The sequence below is a fragment of the Eptatretus burgeri genome, chromosome 1 (assembly GCF_056783735.1).
Source record: "Eptatretus burgeri isolate ZD-2024b chromosome 1, Ebu_testis_v1, whole genome shotgun sequence".
Classification (NCBI taxonomy): Eukaryota; Metazoa; Chordata; class Myxini; order Myxiniformes; family Myxinidae; genus Eptatretus; species Eptatretus burgeri.
The window spans coordinates 69,729,515-69,753,386 of NC_140961.1; the positions used below are offsets into that span (position 1 = coordinate 69,729,515).

General features: G+C 41.2%; 1 protein-coding gene across 4 annotated transcripts in view; it reads left to right on the plus strand.

Moving 5' to 3' along the window:
• LOC147034687 (MICAL-like protein 2) overlaps positions 1-23,872 on the plus strand; it is a 129,092-nt gene that overhangs the window by 48,419 nt on the left and 56,801 nt on the right. For all 4 annotated transcript variants that reach the window (XM_085887136.1, XM_085887133.1, XM_085887138.1 and 1 more), the window contains exons 2-3: positions 8,429-8,477; positions 19,281-19,422. In XM_085887136.1, coding sequence (XP_085743262.1) covers positions 8,429-8,477; positions 19,281-19,422 — 191 coding nt within the window. The remainder of the gene's footprint in view (positions 1-8,428; positions 8,478-19,280; positions 19,423-23,872) is intronic.

Below are 23,872 nucleotides of genomic sequence, written 5' to 3' on the forward strand. Positions count from 1 at the left end.
ATTATTGTGCCATCAGCACAAGTTTTGGCAGGAGGCGTCAGCTCGATGGCCATAACCATTCGTGCTTCACCAGAGCATCAGGATGAGGGGTTTTGAAAGAGTCACTCTGCTCCCAGACCGGGCCAACAGACGAATGGTGAGTGAGGGGGGAGGGGTGCGAGAAGGGTGGGGACAAGAGTGGAGGGCACATCATGAGTGACATGGACATGAGAGGCAATAAAGGTGGTTGGACAGGTGGAAGGAAAGAGAAGCTAAGGAATCAGCATGGGGAAAGCTGGACTTCGTTGCTCGTGCTGCAGCGCAAAGGCCATGTCTTGCCCATGCCAGAGCCATGCCCTCTCCTCTCCTTCAAGCCCAGAGGGACAGAACGCAGTGGCTATTTTCCCTGCCCAAGTAGCCGGGGTTGTGCTGGCTCTCTTCCTGCAGAATTCTGCCAGGAGTACCCAGTATTTCTGTCTTTTGGATTTCCTCTGTCTTCTCTATTGTGGAATGAATGTGGATAAGACATTAGATAAATATGGATCTCATCCGTTCATTGTTCCTTGGGCGCGTATAGTTCCGTAGAAAGTAACGTTATTTTTTTTTTTTAATTGTGCATTAAATGTGATTGCATCTTGTATTTCCTCCCCCTGGCCTTGACCATTGCTCTCATAATTAAATCTACCTGGTCTTGGGGTGATTTTGGGTCTTTATGATAATGGGGGTATTGTCCTATGTGATAATTCTTTGCAATTAGGAAAGTCCGTTGAGGGTTAATTGTCAACATCCATTAACGCTGTGCACCGAGACCATGCTACTCATCTTTGGACTCGCTCAGTCAGAATTTGAAACTTGTGATTTCAGAAGATAGTTCACAAAACATGTTTGAAATGGCTTCCCCTGTGGCAGAAGGCACGAATGGATCCGCTTAATGAAGTTGTTGACAACTCGACTGCATTCCTGAACTGAAATAGCTATGGTATTGGTGGCAATTGCATTTTGAGGTCGTTAATAGTCTTAGGTCTCCCTTGGTACATTCTATCCTTCAGGTAATCCAAAAGATAGAAGTCCAAGGGCGTAGCCAAAGGTCCAAAAGCGATGAGGCGAAAAGCGGTGAACTTGGTTGATGCGACGGTGCGTGTAGCGCAGCGTTGCGAGCACCAACGGCGCTAAGCCATTACGGCGAGGGGTCTGGGGGCCTTGAGCGGCCCCCAGAAGCCAGTGCATTTTTGATGCCCAGAAACCTATTCTTGGCTAATTTCAATGCTCAAAATTTTAAAATGTTAATGTTCATTTCAACCACATTAATCATGAAAAAAAAAATATATATATATATATATATATATATATATATATATATATATATATATATATATATATATATATATCCATACAGTGAAACAGTAAATTTTGTTTGTGTCAAAACATTTTAGCCCCCATGGTAAACCCACCCCACACCCGACCCCACATGTTCTCTCATCATTCAATCACAATGTTCCTTATCATCCTTATGATGGTTGAAGGCTCGTGCCACTCTTCTGTGCAGACTGGCATCCCAAGCCTTGAGGATGCGCAAAATGTCCTCATGAGATCAGTGTACTCACTGGGAGGAGGGTTGTTCAGTCACTGTAAGGGGGGGGGGTATTGTCCTATTTAGGTATTGTGATAGGAGTGGAGATAAGAGTATTCAGAGCACTGCTGGGTAGCTTTGATAGTTTACTCCCCAGGGAGCTCAGATAGCCAGAGGGCTCAGGCCAGATCATATTTCAGGAAATGAGCGACGAGGCAACCGCCTCGTCTGCCTCAGCCTGGCTGCGCCCTAGAAGTCAGGTGGGTTGAGGTCTGGAGAATGGGGCACCCATTCAACATCTGTACTTTTAGAGACAAATCGATCACTGAAATTGTGTTGTAGAAACTGTATCAATTTGTTGGAAGTGTGAGGTGTGGCCCCGTCTTTCTGAAACCATTTCACAGCCCTGTCGATGTGGCACTTCCTCACTAATGCAATCCATAACTTCTGGATAACTTTCAAGTACCAATCAGTGGTTACGGTTCCTGATTTCCCTTCTTCATCTTGAAACCAGAAAGGCCCAATGATGTCAGATTTGCTTATGGCAAGCCGTGCAGTTCATTTCTGGCTGTGCAACGGCCTTCCAAGAACTTCATCAGGAGATCTAAAACCCCAAAACACTTTTTTTTTTTTTTTAATAGTTAACATGACTACTTAAAAGAAAGTTGGCCTCATCAGAAAACCACACCTTCCTCATAAAATTTGGATCCCTTCACTTTTCTTCCTCAAACCATTCATACATTGTCACACAAAGTTGTTTATCATTGTATGATAGTTGTTGCTTCACTTGTATGCGATACGAGTACATTTGTAGTTCCTGCTTCAGAATTCTTGGTGTACTTGCTAAAGATAAGTTCAAGTCTTGAGATCGACGATGCAGTGATTTATTTGGGCTCCTCAAAGCTGCTCCATGAACCACTTCAATGCTTTCTGGTGATCTTGCAGTCCTCGGGTGACTGGACGTTGAGTAGTTTAGATTTTATACTGTCCGTGGGACTTACACCTCTATCAATCAAAAAATGGCAGACTTATCTGGGGCTAATGTGGTCTCGAACTTCTTTGTGAATTGTGTACGAGTCTGTTCAAACGACTTTGTGGCAAAGTAAGACTCCACAATAAAGTCCCTTTGTTCAATTGTCCATGCCATCTTCAAAAATAACAATGACTCTGATGTTTGCAGTTTTTCTTCCAAATGATGCTTCATACAAACGTGCACAAGAAAACATTTTATATTAAAAAAATTAATATTTCACATTACTTTAATGGGGTTGCTTTTTTTTTATGAAACATCCTGTATAATTATTATTATAATATTTTCTTTGACCAATGTCATTCAGTATTTAAAAAACAGGAATTCTGTACAAAGTTATGCGAGACGTATGACGTGGTAAAGTATACACTGCAAAGACCATTAACTCTTGGTTTCCAATTGGCAGTGCATGATATGTTTTTTTTGCTGACATTTGTTGGTTCCTGTTGAGTAAAAGGTGAAGAACCACTGATTGTAGATCACACATTGTGTCCACCCTATCCTCCCATTTAAAAAACAAACAAACTTTATTTGTAATTGTAGAATACTGTAGTAGTAATTAAAATAGAGAGGTAACCAGCAGAGTCCATCTTTACTGGCAAGAGGAAAAGGAAGCATGACTTGGAGAACATGTATACTGTATACAATAGTATAGCACCGCTGTAAACTACACAAGCAAACGTCTTCCTTCTCAGGGATAGTGTGGCATAAATGGTTAAGTGTTAAAAGGGGCAGGTAAAAGGTAAGGTAAGGGGCAGGTAAAAGGTAAGGGTTCAGGGATTGGTAAAATAAATGTGAGCCGGTTATTTTAGTAACGCCTTTTGTACAGTACCGCCATGTGCAATCCAGTGGGACTTTTTGGAAGAAGCAACAGTCAATGTCAGTCGTGAACGTTGCTTTGCAATGTTGTAGACTTTCTTTGTTCCTGAAGTACGACGATTAAATCTTTCACGTCTCACATTGTACCAGCAAGACTCGGCTACCTGCCCCTATACTTTGAATGTGCGAAGGTTCTTGAATGACGTCTTCCCAGACAATTGGATCGGTGAATGCAGACAAATTGCTTGGTCACCTCGTTCACCTGACCTGTCTCCATTGGATTACATTTTATGTGGTTTTGTAAAACTGTTGTTTACTCAACAAAGCACATTGTTTATTGGTTGGATGAACTTAGAGCTGCGATCACAAATGCAATTCATGAAATAACTCGGCAGCAACTGGAAAATGCTTTCAACAATAGGGAAGATTGGATTGAACGATGTATTGCGAAAGATGACGTTGATGTTGAAACCTAAAAGTTTGAACTTTATTGTGCAAAAACTTTATGAATTATCCTTTCATCCACCATTTATAGGTTGTTTCTATAATGTGTACATCAAAAGGTATAAAAGTTTGACGAGGACTTTACGGACACCCTATATATTATTTGGATGACAAATGTTAAGCTGCCATTGTTGGGTAAACATCAATTCAAGTTGTAATAAAGTGTTATTTTATCATATATAACAACTGTTATGCATAAAGAGGAATATCCTTGATCTGAAGAACTGTTTAAACTGTTGACCAATGTGTATGGGCATTCACCCAAAATGTCGTTGTTTTGGCCGAGGTGGTTAAGTCTAAATATATACACGTTCACTAGTTTGCGAAATGTTTACTGTTCCTTATCAAGAAGGGAGGAAATGCAACATCCTGTGACACCGACTCGCTGACGTCATCTCATGGAAATATGGACACGTTTGCGCAAAAAAAAAAAAAAAATGGGTTGGATTAATGGTGTTTCTTGCAATGCAGTTAGATGTGTCTTTCCCTGCTCAAATACAGGAATATTTCGATGAGTTATCACCTTGTCCAGTACATAACCTGTACGGCCATCTCACTCACGCACGCACGCACACACACACACACACACACACACACTCTTTCGTGTGCAGCCTATGGCTACTGGTTGCATAATTGGTTAGGGGCGATGATGCAGTGCCCCTATTCCCAGTACACTGGTGCTCATTTCGCCAACCTCAGAAAGATGATGAGCAGAGTCAACCCCACCTTGTGTTAATTCAGTAGTGGTAAACAGGGCTCAAACTCAGGACCCTAAGATCCAAAGCCTGCCACACTATCCACTAAGCTAACGCACCATCCACAAACTCGAGGCCACCCTGCCAGCCACGGTTTAGCTTCAGCCATATTGAATACCTATCTCGAGGTGGATTTGACACCACAAGAGAAAAACCCAAGGAAGAAGAAGTATTTCTGGTGCACTAGAATTTGGGTGATGGAACAGGCGAGTTGGATTTTCCCATGGTCGAGATAAATGGGCCAGAAAAAAAAAACTTGAGATGGCTCAGTGCCGCAAGCAGTCTAGTTTTATAAACACTCTAGCTGTTCAAACTTCCGTACTTTGTTTTTGTGTTCCTTCATTGCTTCCTTCTGACATCAATCTTTGCCCAAAATGTTTCCTTTGAGGAAATAATCAGGTTTATGCTCTCAAAATAGTCAAATAATCTGTTGTGTTGATGTGTTTGCCATTTTGCTTGTATATGTTCAATGCACAAAAGTCGAGTTCATTGAATGATTCGTCAATTGTTTATTGCATCACAGGTGTGCTTTGCAAACAAACCTTTTTGTCCCATTTTCATTTGTTCAATACAGAGTGGGAATTACCTTGCAACATTGCAAAGTTTGATGTTTTGCGAAGCGATATTAAAGATTGTACATTATAACCTCCACCACCGAAGGTGAAGGAGGTTATGTTTTCACCCCTTTGTCTGTTTGTTTGTGTGAAGGATAGCTCAAAAAGTTGTGGACGGATCCGGATGAAATTTGGTGGACACGTTGGGTGTGTGATGAGGACAAATTATTTGATTTTGGTGAAGATCCGAACCTGGATCTGGATACGAGAGTTATTTAATAATTAAAGTGATTCCTCAACATTGAGAGATAGGGCCAAAAACGACAAAGAACTGTATCACATATTTCAAAAATGTATGGGGCCCGATGTGTTCTCGTGGATTAGGCATTGCGTGGTAGAGGTACGCGCTCTACCGAGTGTCCTTATAGTTCTTTTATTAAACCATTAGCTTTCTTTTCATATATTCGTTCCAATGCAGAAAAAAATAACTAGTTTTGAAAAAAATGCGCCCCCCCCACCTGCCACTTCACACACACACTGTTGATGTGAATTGTAAGTCAAAGTGGAATGACTCGTCACCAGCATCATGAGACGCGCGCTCGGGTGTGAATGTCAAAAGTGTCATTTTTGCTTTGGAATTAATTATTATTATCTTGCCAAAACGAAGTTTTTGCAAGATATGTTAGTCAGCTTGTATGTTTTTTTTTTGTTTGTTTGTTTGTTTGTCTGTAATCACGTATTAAAAATTCTGCAGAGCACAGTTATCATCGGAAATTTTTGTAACTTCGCATATCAGAGGCCTATATAGGTCCCTTTCAGTGCACAAAATTTTGAAGGTCAAGGTCAAAGGTCAAGGTCACTTTGGCGCAAATCAGGGGAGTCGACGAAACCCTTATTTTTTGAGTAATTTTGATCGGATCGTCTTCAAACTTCATGGGAATATAGTTCATGGTCTGGCGCTCAGCTGATTAATTTTTGGTGGCGATTGGCCTTGACCTTCCTATGTTTTTTATTTTTATTATTATTTTTGGTCTGTAATCACGTATAAATCACTCTGCAGAGCACAGTTATCATTGGAAATTTTTGTAACTTCGCATATCAGAGGCCTATAGGAGGTCCTTTTCAGCGCATAAAATTTTGAAGGTCAAAGGTCAAGGTCACTTTGTCGCAAATCAGGGGAGTCGACGAAACCCTTATTTTTTGAGTAATTTTGATCGGATCGTCTTCAAACTTCGTGGGAATATAGTTCATGGTCTGGCGCTCAGCTGATTAATTTTTGGTGGCGATTGGCCTTGACCTTCATGGTTAGCGCCTCAGGTCAAACATATTTGACCCCAAGGTCAAATTTTCAAGTTTTAGGAACCATATCGTGTCGTACCTCAAATTGAACACCTCGATGAGTGCTTTCTAGATATGTCAAGCTTGAGACATTATGACGTCATTTGGTGATGTTATGAGGCAAACGCATATTTTTCATGGTTACTCTGTAGAACGATTCTCATCGGAATCTCTCGTCAGCAGATATTCCTCAAGGAGTCGCTCCTGGTGGATAGCAGCTCTGTTCACCTCAGTGTGACCTTAAAGAAGTCACACGTGGTCACCTTTTGGCAAGATACGGGTCACCCTGCGGGTGACATTGGTTTATTTTTATTTCATTTGAATGTGAACCCTAACAGCTTGGTTATGCAGGAGTAACTGCAAGCAATGAGGAAAACCAACACTTGTGTTGAAGCATGTTGCACACACAAAGTAGTAGATGGGATATTTCCATTGTAACTCTTTTTTTCATTATTTTCAAGCTGTGCTCCTTTTAGAATCCAATTTTTAGAATTTAGTTGGCTCGTCTGGGTTTGATTCTCGACCCAAATGTAAACTGTCAGATTGGTGTTTCGTAGGCAGGTCATTTTTCAGATGGACATTAAACTGGGTGTCGTATTTCCTACCATTAGATAGTAGACGTTAAAGGTCCTACGGTTTTTGTGTTTTTTTTTCTGAAGTGTTGGTGAGTTATTGCCAGTACCCTGAACATTGCCAAATTTTTGTCATGTCCAGAGAAACGTCACACCGGGTCAGCTGGTTTGTGACAGATTTGGGCCAAAGATGTTTCCCTGGTAAACCCCAAAAGTACAGAACAAATGGTGCTGTTTCTAGTCGTAGTAGTAGTAGTAGTAGTCATATGCATTCTCTGGTATTTCCAGTTGTAATGTATGGATGTGAGTCATGGACAGTGAAAAAGGAAGAAGATTGACAGTTTTCAAATGTGATGTTCGAGATTAATATTTGAAATTACATGGATTACAAGAAGGGAAAATGTCTGTCTCTGTAAGGAATGTAAAATTTTAGGAGCGTAAAAGTTAGGCTTCCCAAGTTTGACTTTTTATCAAGTTGTATAATATAGTTGAGTATCTCCTGCTCGCTAGAATTTACTGTTGTGTCGAGTGTTCATGGATGCTTTATATTTTTCTATTTTATGAGCTAAAACCTCCGTCCTCATGAGCAACGCTGAAAGCCGGCACACGAAGATCTCTTGTAAGGCTCCTGATGCTTACTCAAAAAATTATATTCGTATTTGGCGTCTGATACCATTTTTTTGTAGTCGTCAGTGCTGTTTGAAGACTCGATTGCTGCAAAATAGGGAAGAATGTGACGTTTAAAAATAATAATAGTGATTATTTTTTTAAGGGTTTTCTTGCGTTCTCTGTGATAAACCTGGCACACCCGGTGGTCACTGTCTCCAAGATAAAATGGCTCTCCAAGTTTGACCCTCACCAAATCGGATAACACAGTTGAGTACGCCATGAGCTCGGCTTTACCCCAATCACAATGGAGATCGTACATTTCACAACTCTATCAATATAATTGACCATCCCTGATTTATTAAATTGGGTAATATCATTAAATGGCCCTCTGCCTAAGTTTGGCTAAAATGTACAGTATGGATTTGTCAAAAGATGCTTTACGCATTTTTTTTCCTCCTGACGATGGTTTTGGGCTCCATTTCCCCAGAAAACCTGTGAATGGGGCTCCACGTGGGTGGCAGATTCAGACTACCGAGAAGCCAGCAACACTGCTCACAGATTGTTATCATCATCATTATTGTTATTATTATTATTATTATCATTATTATTATCATTTCTGACGGTAAAGAAATTTTTTTCTTTTTCTTTTATCAATACCTCACATTGTTCCATCATTTATATTTTTGCTTATTCCACAGAGACTACCACTCGCTCTCGAAAGAAAACATTTTTGAAAACAACAATCTGGTGAGTGTTTTTAATAATTTGTTGCATTAAAAACGGAAAGTGCTGCCATTTGATGTTTTGCATTTTACAAAGTACAATCAAAAAGCTTTGTTGTTTCAGAACTCACACTTGGATGATTTGTTTAATTATTTTCACTGTTGTTGTTTTGAAGTTTCCAGTCTGCTGCCAAAATTAATGTCATGCACGGGTTATGTGTCATTTCCTTCTACCAAGTAAAACAGGTATCTACAGCTTGTTTGTTTTCACTTGCTTATTACTTACATGTCTTTTTGGACATAAACACCAGCGAATACGCATAATACGTCGTACTGCACGGGAGATTAAACAAAACGTCCAGTGGGATTTCCACACGCTTCGAAGAATCTGATGAAAACAACCATATTCGGTTTCAAGGTAACATTTGGAGGAGGGGAGTGAAGGGACAAAAGAAAAACCACAAGCATGGAACTTCATTCAACAGGGAATATGTGCTCGCCATAACAATCACATCAGACGTAGGAGTTCACAATTTGAAGGTGTGTTTGGACATGGAACTGGCTTGAGCATCGAACCACTAAGACTTGGGTTAGAAAAGAAAAGCTCTTACGAATCAAAGGCGAGAGCGAGGTCAATGGCGCACCATCGCAAACCGCCACGCTTCTCACCTAAAGCAAATCAAATCCCAAAACATCTTTACATATTACAGGCATCTCCCAATGTTGATTGCATACAGACGGCCAGACGGACAGATGGAGCCGATTACAATATCCTCAGTTATTTATTTTTTTTTTTTTTTCAAAAAACGTGGAAATAATAAGGAAATTATTCCACTGGGAGAATTGTCACCATGGAGTTTGTGTATAAACCAATTGTGGTGATTTATCGCACTACTCATTATTTATCTCACAAAGAGAGGACTTTGTCCCTCCAGTTGTCAAGTGAATGCGTGTTTCTTTGTCTTGGCATTGTGCATTATGCCCAGCTAACTATGTATGAGGTATTTGTGGCTCTTTCCATGCTTCAGTCCCTTTCTTTTCTTCCACCCCCCCCCCCCAATCATCCTGTGTGACTTTGTACCCTCTGCCCTTTCACTCTCCACCCCCTTGCAGGCTTTCACTATATGTGCAAAACAATCTTCTCATCTGCTTTACCAGTAAAGGTCAACATACCCCATGACTGCATACTTGGTTCACTGCTACTTTTGTTCTACATCAACTTCTTTCAATCCATGGAAAATGTTATTTTCCATTTTACTGAGAATTCAGCCTTGTCCAAGCGGGTCCCTCATCCTGAGGATAGACTGGCAGCAGCTGCTTCTATCGCAATTGACCGAGAGGAAATCATAAATTGAATTCACTTTTGGAAAGTTACCTTTAATTCTAGTGGGTTTCATGCCCCAAGTAGCACTGCCATGCAAGTCTTCCTCTTCTGTGAGAAAATACTTCGAGGAAGATCACTCCATCAATCTCCTGGGCCTTCCCATGAGCAACGACCTTTCTCGGACAAGCCACATTTCCAAACTGACCTCCAAAGCAGGCAAAGATTATGCATTCTCCATTTGGCCAAGTAATTCCTCAACAACCAATAACCTCTTACAGGCTACAGAGCATTCTTTTGCAGCACAATAAGTATTGCTCTTCCTTATGGGATGGTGCCACTGTGTCCAACTTCTCTCTCTTCGATGTTGGAACAAAGAACTTAAAATCATCAGCATAAAGCATGAGTCACATTTGCTCTATGGCTAGGATACGGCGGCCGTACCCCCCCCCCCCCGAATTGACAGAAACGAGCAGCGGCCGCAGAGTTTCTGAGGTGGCCTCAGGGTGGCCCTACGCCAGATGGCTATCTTTTACAGGCCGTAGGGGTCTCCGTGGAATGAAAGCGCGGAGTTATAACTTTTTTCATTTCTAGGTTGGCCGTAGCAATTCGACAAGCCGTAGCCATGACGTAATGTGTTCCACGTCGACCGTACGTAGGGCGTACGGTGGGCTTGCGTTATCTGTGCATTTTCCATAGGCTCTTATCAATGAAAAATGAATTTTGCCAACCCCCAAAAAATTACGGCGGCCGCATTATTTCCAAGTTCGCCTTAGGGCCCCCCTACGGTCGCCTTGCGGTTGCCTTGCGGGCACCTTGCGTCTGCCTTGAAAATTATATGGCCGCCGCAGGGACGCCCTAAGGTCACCATGCGACATCAAATCAAAGACCGTATGGCACCCCCACGTTTTCAGTCTCCACAATTTCTAAATACCCCGTGCGGCTACCCAAAAAAGAAAAAAACATATGTCACTGCTACATTGTGTGACCGTGGAAATACTGCGGCCGCCCTATAATTATTGCTAGTGGCCGTAGATTTTTTAGACCCTACGGCCGCCGAGCCAAATGTAACTGAAGCATTAGCGATATGGAAGCCAACAAACAGGACCGACAGGATCTCAGGTTTACTTGTCCTCTTGAGTGGTTTTGTACCCTTTGCTTTTTCAACTCTCCACCTCTTACATACATTTCCATGATGAATGCACTCCTCCAGCATATATAGACACTGCCTTAGGATAGATACTCCAGCATCCGTTGGGAGACCTTATGGAAGTATACCTTTGAGAACTGCACACAGATTGATTATGTAGAAGTAACTGAGCCAGACATGAAGCGAGCCTTGGATGCCACAGTCAGAAATCTTGGTGAGCAGAGTGGGATGCCAGAGTATTGAAGGCCCGTGAGTAGACCAGAGATTGTCAAATATTCAGGCCTTTGGGTCATTCACATAGAGGTAAGACTTCATGTGAGCTGAGAAGACCGATTCCATCACTTGGCTTAGAAATGGAAATAAGCCTCTGTTCTGTAGTTGAATAGATCCGTTTTTGCACGCTTTATACGTGTGGAAGTAATATTGACTACCCTGAAAGGAGAGTGGGTGGCAGCGTCAATTGATGGACAACCTGGAGAGATCAAATGGAGAAGAGTAGACGAACGGGATTTCATATTGCAGGTATTGATGCCAACTGGACGTATGAATCAATCGATTTCAACAGCAATTTAAATTTTTTTTTTTTGAGAAATAAAATCTCAAAACACTTTATAAATAAATTGAATGTAAAAAATATATATATATTATAAAGCAGCTGTAAAACGATGAAGTTGTAAGAGACTCTAATTGATGGAGGCTGTGCAAATTTGAAAAGGCAGCGAGTTGCACAGTTGAAGAGCATATCTGACGAATGCTCGATTGCATTCTCGGATGAAAACTTGAACTTTCCAAAAGGCATTGCAAATGGGTCAGTGAAGTGACGGCATCGCGAGATGCGTTGGGTACACTCGCTTTTAAAGAAAACATTGAGTTCAAACATTGTGTTTTATGACAGTCTGCAGTGAAGTCATTTGTGGTGAGGGAAGGGGTTGGATTTGGAGCATATACAGTAAAGATGGACTTTACAAGGTGTCACCAGATATTTGAGGAAGGAAACAAGATGGAGAGCTCAGACTAAAGATTTGCCTGATGTTTTCTGGTTTGAATTAGGATGGAAATGGACACGTGGGCTTTGTGAAATGACCTAAGGTTGCATTCATTAATGTTTGCTTTTCTTGTTGAGAAAGCAAGAAGCTTGTTGGCAACTGCTTCACCAGAAGACTATGTATATCAAAGATGTAGAATGGATAGGATAGCTAAAGATGAGATTAGATAAACGTGTGTGTGTGTGTGTGTGTGTGTGTGTGTGTGTGTGTGTGTGTGTGTGTGTGTGTGTGTGTGTGTGTGTGTGTGTGTGTGTGTGTGTGTGTGTGTGTGTGTGTGTGTGTGTGTGTGTGTGTGAGCATGACCAGACAGAATCAATATTGCATACGGAAGAGATTGAAGACCTTTCTTTTTTGAAGTAGGACTGAATGGACCTGCTAATTGGCCTGAATGGACTGATGGACTCTGTGACACTTTGGCATCTCTCTCGCTCTAAGTATCAGAGCAAGAATTTGGAAGTTGGTCAGGGTGCCGGTGATAATTTGTCTGCTCTTGGTGAAAGACACAGTGTGATGTTTAACATCCACCAAATAATGCTCGCAGACAGGACACGTTAAGACACCCGGCTTAATGTGAATCCTAGGGATGGCACAGTTTGTGTGGCAACCCACTGCCTGGGAAGCACCACTCTGACAGTTTATACTTGGGCAGAGGCTGAAGCCCAGACGAAGCGACTCGAAGGCAAGTGCACGAGCTTGCACCATGCTGTTAGTTTTGTCTTCAACGTAAATACTCTGTCTGTCTTCTACCGCCTACTTTCTGGTCTTGCAACCTCTGCCATTTCCATGTTTTGTTCTCCCCACCCCACATCCCAACCCCCTTAGGTTTTTGCAGGGTGTATATGGTTGCTATCAACCTCCTTCACCCCTTTCTGCTGAAACTACCTAAATCCAGAATCACTGGTCATCTCCAGTCATTCATTCCTCTTCTTTCCACATTACATGTCGAACCAACTTCCATATTTTCTTCAATGTCATTCTTCCCTCCAGATCTTCAAGACAGCTTGTTCCCCACCATCTCAGATAATGCTCAATCCAAAACCATAATCTTTCCTGTCCTCGTTAACCCCCTGCCCCCACCCCCAAGCTGCCGATCTCCTTCCAAATTTCCAGTTTTTCTCTCCTTAGAGTTTCATTCTGTATCTATATTGTCCAGTCCGTGCATCCTTTCCTGCCCCCCATTCCTCCCCAAGTCTCCCTCTATTTTGTCCTTCAACTCCGCTGTTGGTGTTCCCCCTCTCTTTCCACTGTTCCATTTGTTCTGTTGCATCGTGATCCATTCAATGTTCGACCTCTTCCACGAAGCTCGACTCGATATACTTTTTTTTTTTTTAAAGCAGATGTGTGGTTATATGCATCTCATACTGATAGCTTCTCCAGAGTCTGTTCTGAGTGTGCATTTGCCTCAAGCAATGGCATCACACTCAAAACATCTATCTAATTTCATGCAGGATTTGTAAACATTGCAGGAATTTCTGACTTCAGTGTTTGCTTTTACTATTGGGGCCTGGGACCAGGAGTCCCCCTTAGTTCTAACAAATAAGTTCTGGGCTATCTCATCGAGATGAGACCAAATATTTCCTGTAAATTCCTTATATCGGCATTCGAGAATGAGATATGTGATTGGCCAGGAAAGGTTCACATGTAATAGTCTGTAAACCAGGCTCCATGTATACTATGGTAAAGCTGTTGGCTTGGAACATCCTTTCATTATTAATTGGCAAGGCAAGGTAGAGTTGATCTGCTGAGGAGAGAAGGTAGTAAAAATGATGTGTGCCGTCAGGGTTTTCCCATTGCTTGGTGGAGATCCTCGTTGAAAAGTAAATTGGCACATCATCACTGAGATCGAAAGCAGATTGACGGAACAGAAATCCGAAGGTCAAAGCAGACGGTGTACTGTAAAAGGAGAAACAGTTTGAGATTCTTGAATTTGATCAAGCAAAATTAACATCATTGTACAGCTGAACGAGTGGTATGGTGGGAGAAGAATCTCAAAGAATGGAAACGCATGAAATGAAGGAGTATGGAAAGAATCTTCTGATTGGCAAAGAGTCGAGGAGAGTTTGCCAAGTCGTGATTGACCGATGGAAGCAAAATACTGTACATTCTGTAATCAAAATACAGACCAATTACTGCACCGTAGTCCTAAGAAGGAAGCCAGACATCTCACACACACTCACACACACACATACACATCCGTGTACATATATAAACGTGTACATATATATATATATATATATATAAACATACAAACACGGATACATTATGTACTGGTAAGTACTTACAAGTGTTATTTTATTTGAAGTTATAACCTTCACTTATAAGCAATCGACTGATTTCCCAACTGCTCGGATCATCAGCCGGGCACCGTTTATCATCGAGGTTTCAATTCTTTCAGCCCAGAACGTCTAACTCTCCAAACGGCGAATCCAAAACCCCGGTCGCAGATCCACATCAGTAGATTACTCGACATCAATGGACCTACAACCTCAAAGTTGTGCCCAGACAGTCGGTCAACACAGCAATGCAATATCCTGATACAAACTTATTTAATTATTAATTTTATTTGAGGTATTTACTATTACTACTACATGTGAATAACTTTAATCATACACCACTTTATATGATAATATATTAAGTGATAAACACTTTACCTTATAGACATGTCCATGACACAGCACCTCCATCTAACTATCAACTCAAACTGTCATTGAAATATTCAAACTATCGCTAACAACCGATTTTAACATACTGCACTGCGTATCCCAGCAGACACCAATAAATTATTTTCATGTTTATTTATAATGTGTTTTATAAAAATTTGTTTGTTTATTTATTTATGTTTTTTTTTTAAAATCGAAATATCTCCTTTATTCTCCTGACTCCTTTTAATTTAGAGATGACTCCTTTTTAGACTCCTTTTAAATATCTCCTTTTAATTTAGAGATGTAATACATCTCTAAATATATGTTTAACCAACAATATAAATTAAATAATTCACCTCACGAAAATAATTAATTCATTATTATTATTATATCAAATGCAATGCAAAGGGTACTTGTTTACATGAAAACCAACCAAACTTAAATAACAGCTGACGATGACGTTTCAAGACATTCTCACAAGACCTGATCAAACAATCAGCCAAATATCCTCTGTTTCACATGATGGAAAAAAACCTTCTCAGCACGTTCAACAAAATCGTCCTTCACTTAACAAATTCTTGCAAATCTAAGTAGCTGAGATGAAGATATTTTAACCAATTTTAATTGGTACATCGCGACCTGGAAAGGTGTGCAAGACTACAGGGAAACTGAAATCATCAACTTTATAATATGTACTTGTACTCAAGCCATTCTGTCCAACTCAACACATCCATATTTGCAGCAACTGTACAATCATTTCCACTCCTGGATAAATCTTGTGAAGCTGCCTCTCAAAAAAATTATGGTTAACCTCACAAATATCATCGAGATAATGACATGTATGAGATATTTTCGCTAATCCTAATTTTTTTTTCTCCTTCATCAGTTTCTGCATGAATGAAAATTCACAGAAAATAAGAAAAATGTCTGCAAGTAGGGGGCTGCAATTCCCACACATGGGAATACCATTAAAACATTATCCTATAATGCTGAAACATTATCCCACAAAAAGACACAAAAGTGTTAAATGAAATATAATTAATAGCATACTTAAACTTGTATTTATCAAAACAATGAAAACGTGAGTATTTCTTTTTAGAAAAGAATGCTCTATAAAACCTGACACTCAAAAACTTATTAAAAGAGTTTAAAAAAACCTTGTCAATTACTTTGAAGAGTGAATCCCTGACTAGTTCTAAATCCAAATTTGTATATAAAGTTAAAAAATCAAAAAGTTCAACTGACATGATATTGAGGCATCTCATACCATTTAAGAACTCTAAAGAAGAATTAATGGTCCAGAAAGTGTTAACACCAGAATTCTTCTCAATTGCGAAACAACATTTCCTGAACTGTTCCCTACCAACTTGTAAACCTGAGTTAACGATAACCGATAACTTTTTGGTGGAGCATTGCCTGGCACCCGCGATAAACCTTTACTTGTACGGGTTCTTATGAAGCTTAGAATATACTGATCACATTTCCATCAAACAACTTGTTAAAAATTTTGATATGATCTTGAACATCGGTAACACGTTTGATCTGATCTTTGTTGAAGATCCTCTCAAAAGTGTTTTCTTGACAAGTTGTGTGCTGTATTTCCCTAGTTTTGTCTTAACACACAGTGCATTGTTTTCTTAAATGGAGGATTTTTCTTTCTGGTGCTGTTTTATACCAAGTTGCTGACTGGCTGGTTAACTTCAAAATTCCACTTGGCCAACCTGCTCTGCATCTTGAGTTGATAAATTGCTAATAACACCTTATTTTGACCGTCAAACACCAGAATATAAAACTACACTGGTGACAGTTTAGTCTTCAGAGGCATTGTGTTTAAACGATTCATATAAGGTGATTAGAACCATTAAAATTGCAAACGCTGAAAACTATTCTTCTGGCTTTTCCGTACAAGGTTTAACTAGAAAATAGAATTTGATGCGAATGTGTCTGGATATGCCTCCACCCTAATTAGATATCAACCCAATGTAACATTTGCTCTCAATTAAAGGTCACACCCATTGTTTGTCCGCATCCCCATATTTTGCCCTTTGGCTCTGCTGTTGGCAGTTCCCCTCTCTCTCTAACGTTCCTTTTGAGCAGGGTATTAAAAGGCGGGATACCAGACTGTATCGAAAGCATGATGTCCAGAGATTTCCCTGATCTCATGTCTGACATTAAGTGCCTCCATCCATTGTTGGGAGAGCAGAAACAACATGTCCAAATTAGATTGACCTGTTCTGAAACCAAATTGATCTGGAAATTGTTTTTGGACAAAAGGAAGGATTTCATATCAACTGCGGTGATGGATTCCATGACCTTGCTGATGAGTGGAAGTAAGCTGAACGGTCTGTAGTGGAGGGGATTCGTTTTCGCACTTTTTTTTTTTAAACCTCCGCCAGCGAAGGTGAAGTTGGTTATGTTTTCACCCCTTTCTCTCTGTTGGGTCGCCGAAATAGGTGACCCTTATTGTCAATAATTCTGTCCGTTTGTTTAGATGTTTGTTTGGATGTTGTTCGTTTGTCATCAGCATAATTGGTCGTAAACGTGGTAGGATTTTGACCAAACTCGTGTTGTAGGTACATCTTATGACCTCATGCTTTGGAAATTGTGATGGTTGCTAGGGACGCTTTGGTTCCCTAGCAACAACCGAAAAACCTTCAAAATCGGTACCGTTCACGCGAAATCAATTCCGGAAGCCATTATCCCACGTCGGGTTATGAAATTTGGCACGATCTACAGGTGATGCTCTATCAAATATATTCCGGTTTTTGTGATATATGGAATACTTTACCCACAGCGCCCCCTACAATTAGGGTATGCACAAAAATTGGCGAAAATGGAAGGCCCCCTAGCGACCAAGTGAGTGCATCGATACGAATGAAACTTTGCAGGTTCATGGTACTCAATGATTACTACAACTTTGCCTCAGGACATATTGACCGATTTCGCTTAGGTCAAGGGGTCAAGGGTCAATTAGTGCAAAAATCGATAATGTGCGAGAGCTGGAGGTGCCTTCACGCCAAATGCTACTCCTCCTCGGGTTATGGTCGGATGGTCATGAAAATTCACACTAATCCTCTGGAATACATTGTGCACAAACGATCGAGCCGGATTTTCGATTTAGATCTTTGTTCACCAACAGCACCCCCTCGAACTTTGGGGATTTCCGATTTCAAACCGCATTTTCGGTACTTTTCATTCAAATGGATACCGAGTAGTTATCAGTAGATGGAACTGGATGAGATTTGATTTGCATACTCTTTCGGTGATTCCCTATCTGCTATATGACATCCATTTTGTTCTATATCTTATAGTTTCCATGCTTGGCGACCCATCGCCGCCTACCAGCTTGTATGTTTGTTTGTGTACAGGATATCTCAAAAAGTTGTTTACGGATTTGGACGAAACTTGCTGGACAGGTTGGATGTGTGACCACGACAAATTGATTCGATTTTTGTGAAGATCCGAATCCGGATCTGACTACTAGAATTTTTCAAGTGATTCTTCACCATAGAGAGATCTGGCTCGAAAAGGATATATAGCACGATATCTCAAAAATGTATTGGTCCCGATATGTTCTCGTCGATCAGGCATTACGTGGCGGAGGTATGCGCTCTACCGAGTGCCCTTTTAGTTTAGTTTTTTTTTTTAATGTAATGACGTGATGTTGGCAAATTTGAAAGCAGATAGAAGATGACCGAACGCAAATGACTGGGTGAAAAGGGCAGATGGAGGATGGGAAAGTGAAGCAGAGCAGGATTTTAGGACACGTGAGCTGATGCCATCTGGTCCAGTTGCAGAGCTAGAGTTGAGGGTTGTCCTTTTTAAACAGATTTATTTATTTGTATACAGCCTGTGGCTGCTTGGCTGTATCATTTTCTGGGGGCATGGCTGTGCCACTAGCAGTGCCCCTGCACTGATCAATTGAAAGACATGCTTGAAAGACATGTTATTACAGGGGCATAGCAGTGCCCGTTACCAGTAGGCTGTTACTCATTTTGTCGACCTCAGAAGGATGACAGGCTGAGTCAACCCACCTGGTATTAATTCAACAACACAACAGGGGCTCAAACTCAAGACCCAAAGATCTTAAGCCCGCCACCTTAACCGTTACGCCAACACCAGGCTTTGTTAAACAGATGTCTGGTTTATTGGCAGTGGCCTGGATTGAGAGATCTGTCAGGTTGGAGCAGAGGCCCCACATGTTTGAGGTCCACATAGTTACAGATAGGGGAGGGGGAGCTGTTGGAAGGCTGCAGAATGGGGGGAGGCTTTGCGTGAGTAAGGTGAGGCTTGGTGGGGGTGGAGTGAGGGGGAACTTTTGAGCGTGTGGGGTGCGGGTTTTGTGGGCACACACATCTCCTTTTTGGTCATTTTGCTCAGTACAATGACCGTTTTTCATTTGAAATTGCCAACTATGCTCTGAGTCCGAGCTCTTTACTGTGGGCATTCGGGATACAGAACATGTAATCAAGACTGCACTATGACGATACTGATCTGATTGACGGAGGAGGTTTTGCCGGTGGTGGCGATGGCAGAAGGGTGCAATCTTGTTACTCCTTGCTGCATGGGAATCGTGCCCCACTTTAGTGTCATAGGAATGATGATTATTGGTACTATTCAAGATAAGTATACAATGAAGAATGGAAACATCTTGCCCCTCTGCATGCAGGCTTTCACAGTGGCTGAGCAGGAACTGGGCATTCCCGCTCTCCTCGACGCCGAAGATATGGTGGCCATGAAAGTGCCAGATCGTCTCAGCATCATCACTTATGTGTCGCTGTACCACAACTTCTTCACAAAACGTTCACCACGTAAGCAACACCCATGTCCTTTTCCCAGAATAATGTACAAATTGCTCGGTGACTTTCTCACCGAGCAGGCAATGACCAAACTTGAGTGCTGTATCATCAGCTCTGAACATATTTTTGATGAATGCGTATAACTTTTTTTGAACAAAACACAATTTACTGCCGATCGGTTCAGTTGTTCCGGAGTGAAATGGAAGTCGGCGACGATGGTAAGTTGATGTCAACCCTTGAGAATATGGACTGAAAGGAAATTGTCAACATTGAAAGACACGACTTGAAAGTTTTATTGTTATTATTAATTTTTTTTTTGGACTATCATGATATTTTCTTTTGAAACTTGGGCATGACAGGTAGATGGATTATTTAAATATTGACATATACAGGCCTTGAGATTACATGAATTTGGGCATGTTACGAGTGAGTGTCGTGACTGGGGGAGACGGTGAGAGTCAGAAGGTGGGACGGGGTGGTGGGGAGGATGGAAGGGGAGTTCTCCCACCGTTTTCTGAAAGCCATTATTTATTTTTGTTTTTAACAACGCTGTCAATGTTTGTTTTTAATTTTTTTTTATTAACAGGGCGACCAATTTGAAAACATTAATTGGGCGCATGTATTTACGGCGCAGCGTTTAATCGCCGTCGCCAGCATGTAATGAAATGTTTCAGGTTACAGTCCATCTTGCTTTTCAGAAAGTCCATAAGAGTTAGCCTTTTTAGTCTTCCCATCCTCCACACTTCTGGAATGATATGCAGTTACACCCAAGCTTTACATTTATTACTCATAAAGGTTCATACATATTCCATGTAGTGTGTTGATTCGTCTCATGACTCTTTGTGTTCCTGTTATTCATAAGAAAAGCATTCTTATTCTTCAAGCACATTTTATTGTAAAACAGATATTAACGAAAACGGCACTCGGTGGAGCGCATACCTCCACCAGGCTGAACAGTTTACATTTTGTATCCCGCTGATGGGCCGGATGTGGATCCGGAATTCGGCCCGAATCAAGTAGGCCTGTCGTTGTCATCGAACCAACTCTTTCACCTAATTTTGTCCAAATCCATCCATAACTTTTTGAGATTCCATATCTTTGGGCCCATCTCTCAGTGGTGATGAATCACTTTAACAAAAAATTAAAAAAATTCTTGTCCACATCTGAATCTGGATCTTCACCAAAATTTAATCAATTGGTTCTTGCCACACACCCAAACTGTCCACCACATTTTGTCTGAATCTATCCATAGCTTTTTGAGATGCCCTGCTCACAGACAGACAGATAGACAAACAGACAAACATATAATCCCCTCACAATACCCACCTTTGCACATATGTGCAAATGAGGACATTCATTTCACAACACCATGCGCATTCTTATAAAAGCACAGAATGGAAGTTCTTCATTTATTTGCTTGGTCTGAGTTTTAGGTCGTTGAGCAGAGTCAAAACTACGCACATCCAGAATCTTATGTGCACAGTTCATCTTGGTTTACTTGTAGCTTGCATTTTAGTTTTGCATCACCATTTGCTGATGCCAACATTGGTGGTGAACTTGCCTGGAATGTTTTGCCAAGCTCACTGACTGTGCCAATGAAGACCACTTTCATTTCTGACTTTCTGACTTCTCCATGAATCCCTCTCCCGGTTAAACTCCGAAAATCCAGGCTGAACTCACGACACCTCTACTCCTTTGTTCCTCTTTTTCTCCAGTTTGTGGAACTGCTTTCCTGAGTTGGTTCAATCTCTTTCATCCCTTCAAAGTTTCAAGTTTGCAGAAAAACACCAGAAAACAATTTAGCAGAAAACTGGTACCCTGCCTTTCTCTCCAAACTCTCTGCCTGTGGCATCTAAGGCCACCTCCTTTAAGGAACGACTGATTTCCTCCACTCTTGTAGTCAGCACATGTTTTAATGGGATCCTCTTAGCTCCTCTCTCTCTGTCGAGGCGAGAGTGCCCCAAGGCAGTGTCTGGGGTCCAGTGCTGTCTATCCAATTATCTGGAAAAACCTCATCTCTCTGTTTCTCAAACCCTTGTCATACAAGGTCTTTGTCCGTAGCTCAAGGGAGTAATGCTCTCCACTACACAATCTGCAGTCTTCTGACCCTCGACCCATGTCTACTCCAGGATGCCTGCATTCTTACAAAAACCCCCACATGGTTAGGATTCCAAAATCCAGGCTGTCTGCCCACCTCACTTATTTTAATCCTCGCTTCTCCCGTCTATGGCACCCCCTTCCAGAGGCTGTCCTGTCTCACTCTCTTCCCTCCAGGGCTTCTGACGTCCCACATTCACTCGGCTCACAGCAGATATCTTACCAGTTGTTTATACTGCCCTGGTCCGACCACACCTTGAATATGGCAACATCCTCTGCAACATGAAGCTCAAAACAGATTAGATAGTTACAAGATTGAGAAAGTTCATGGAATGCCAACTAGACTTTTTAAAGAACTGAAAAAAGCTCCCATATGTAAAACGGCTGGAAGCCCTCAATCTACTCTCCCTGTAATATAGGCGTAAAAGAGGAGATGTGATTACATTGTACAAGATATTTCATAAGACGGTGAGCTTAGAATTCTAGGCCATCGGTTTTTCTCAACTGCTATTAGTGAAGGTACTTGTGGACACCCCTTCAAAATCAACAAGAACACGTCGAGATTGGACATCAGATCCAATTTCTTTAGTCAAATGATTGTCAATAATTGGAACAATCTTCCTGGGAATGTAAGTGAGGCACCCGCCCTCAATTATTTTCAAGTCGGACTTGACAAATATTGCAAAAAAAAATTGTGGTTCCTGACCACACAACCCTAACGCATGTGCAAAAGTAAAACTAAATTTGTTTAGTACTCAAGCAAGTGAAGAAGACCGGAATACAGCAGGATTGAATCCTATTATCCTATGTACTGATGCTAAGTGTACCACCATCTCTTGTCATCCCCAGTGCTGACCCATGATCTTTATTACCCCCACAAACCATTCCTAATCCAAGCATCATACTTTATATTTTCAGCATCTCCTCCCATCCTCTTATTTTTTTCTTCTTTTTTTTTTTTTTCCTGTTCATTCATTCCCTTGATGTTTTTGTCTGACTATCAGTTCTATCTTGCTCTTCCATGAGCCCCGCTCGCTTATGAAGAAGATGCACAAGACATCCATGATGGTCACTGTTGCATAAATGTTCCGCACATGACACACAAATACGAGTTCTATATAACTCATCCCTCACACATACCACGACTTATAATCTTTTATAAGCTATGGTGATCTCGTCTGATTGGTAACCGTAATTGGTTCACGAGTCAGTAAGTGACCACTATATTCGTTATGGGTGTGTATCTGTCTGTCTGTCTGTCCCGAGCATAGCTCCGTGGGTTTTGATCCGATCTTGATAAAATTAGGGTGGGAGGTTTATATCATGATCTGGTTGTGTTTTCTGGAGAATGGGCGTCGTGCGCCCATTATGGGTGGAGCCACGCCCAAAAAAACATGTGTTTTTAGGGGGTAGCCGGTTTCAAGTTACATCTTCTCCGAGGGGGTTTGTCGAATCTGGCAGGGGTTTCGGTATTTGTTTAGCCCAATGACACCTGCATAGCCCCACGGAGCTCGATTTTTGATTTTCGTCCTAAGGTCAAGGTCACAAGGTCACGAACTTAGAAAATGTCAAAAAAAATCAATAAACTGGGCATCGAGCTCCTAGGGTTTTCAACTGTTTTGAATGAAAGTTGGTATGCTAGTAGTGCTCTTCGAGTACTCCAACTTTCATCATTTACGTTTTTCCCGATTCCTGCCAGTTTGCCCGTGGCGTCCCCTCGAAGGTCAAAAAATTATAAAGGCGAACCGTGTACATTGCTCGTGAACCATCGCCGTCTCCAGACTTGTATTACGAGTATACTTGTTTTCTTATGTACATATAGGCAAGTTACAATTGTCAAATGTTCTCACTCTACGTATGTTTACCTCTGCCACCGAAGGGGGACGGCATTATGTTTTCACCCCTATCTGTTTGTCTGGCCATTTGTTTGTCTGTAAGCAGGATATCTCAAAAAGTTGTTGACGGATTCGGACTAAACTTTGTGGACAGGTTGAGTGTGTGACCATGACAAATTTATTCGATTTTGGTTAAGATCTGGATCCGGATCCCACTACTAAATTTTTTTACGTGATTCTTCACCATTGAGAGATGGGACCAAAAATGATATATAGCATGATATTTCAAAAATGTATTGGGCCCGATATGTTCTCGTGGATCAGGCATTACGTGGCGGAGGTATGTGCTCTACCGAGTGCCCTTCTAGTTTTTTCAAGGTAATATTCAGCTTCAGTCACAAACTTCTGTATGCCTCCATTATCGTGTTATTTATGATACACTGTATATGTAGCCAGTGTACATCATTCTTGATTGCCTCCATCAAAAAACCTTTTGCTGCAGAGGTACGAGTTATATCTTCAGAAATCTG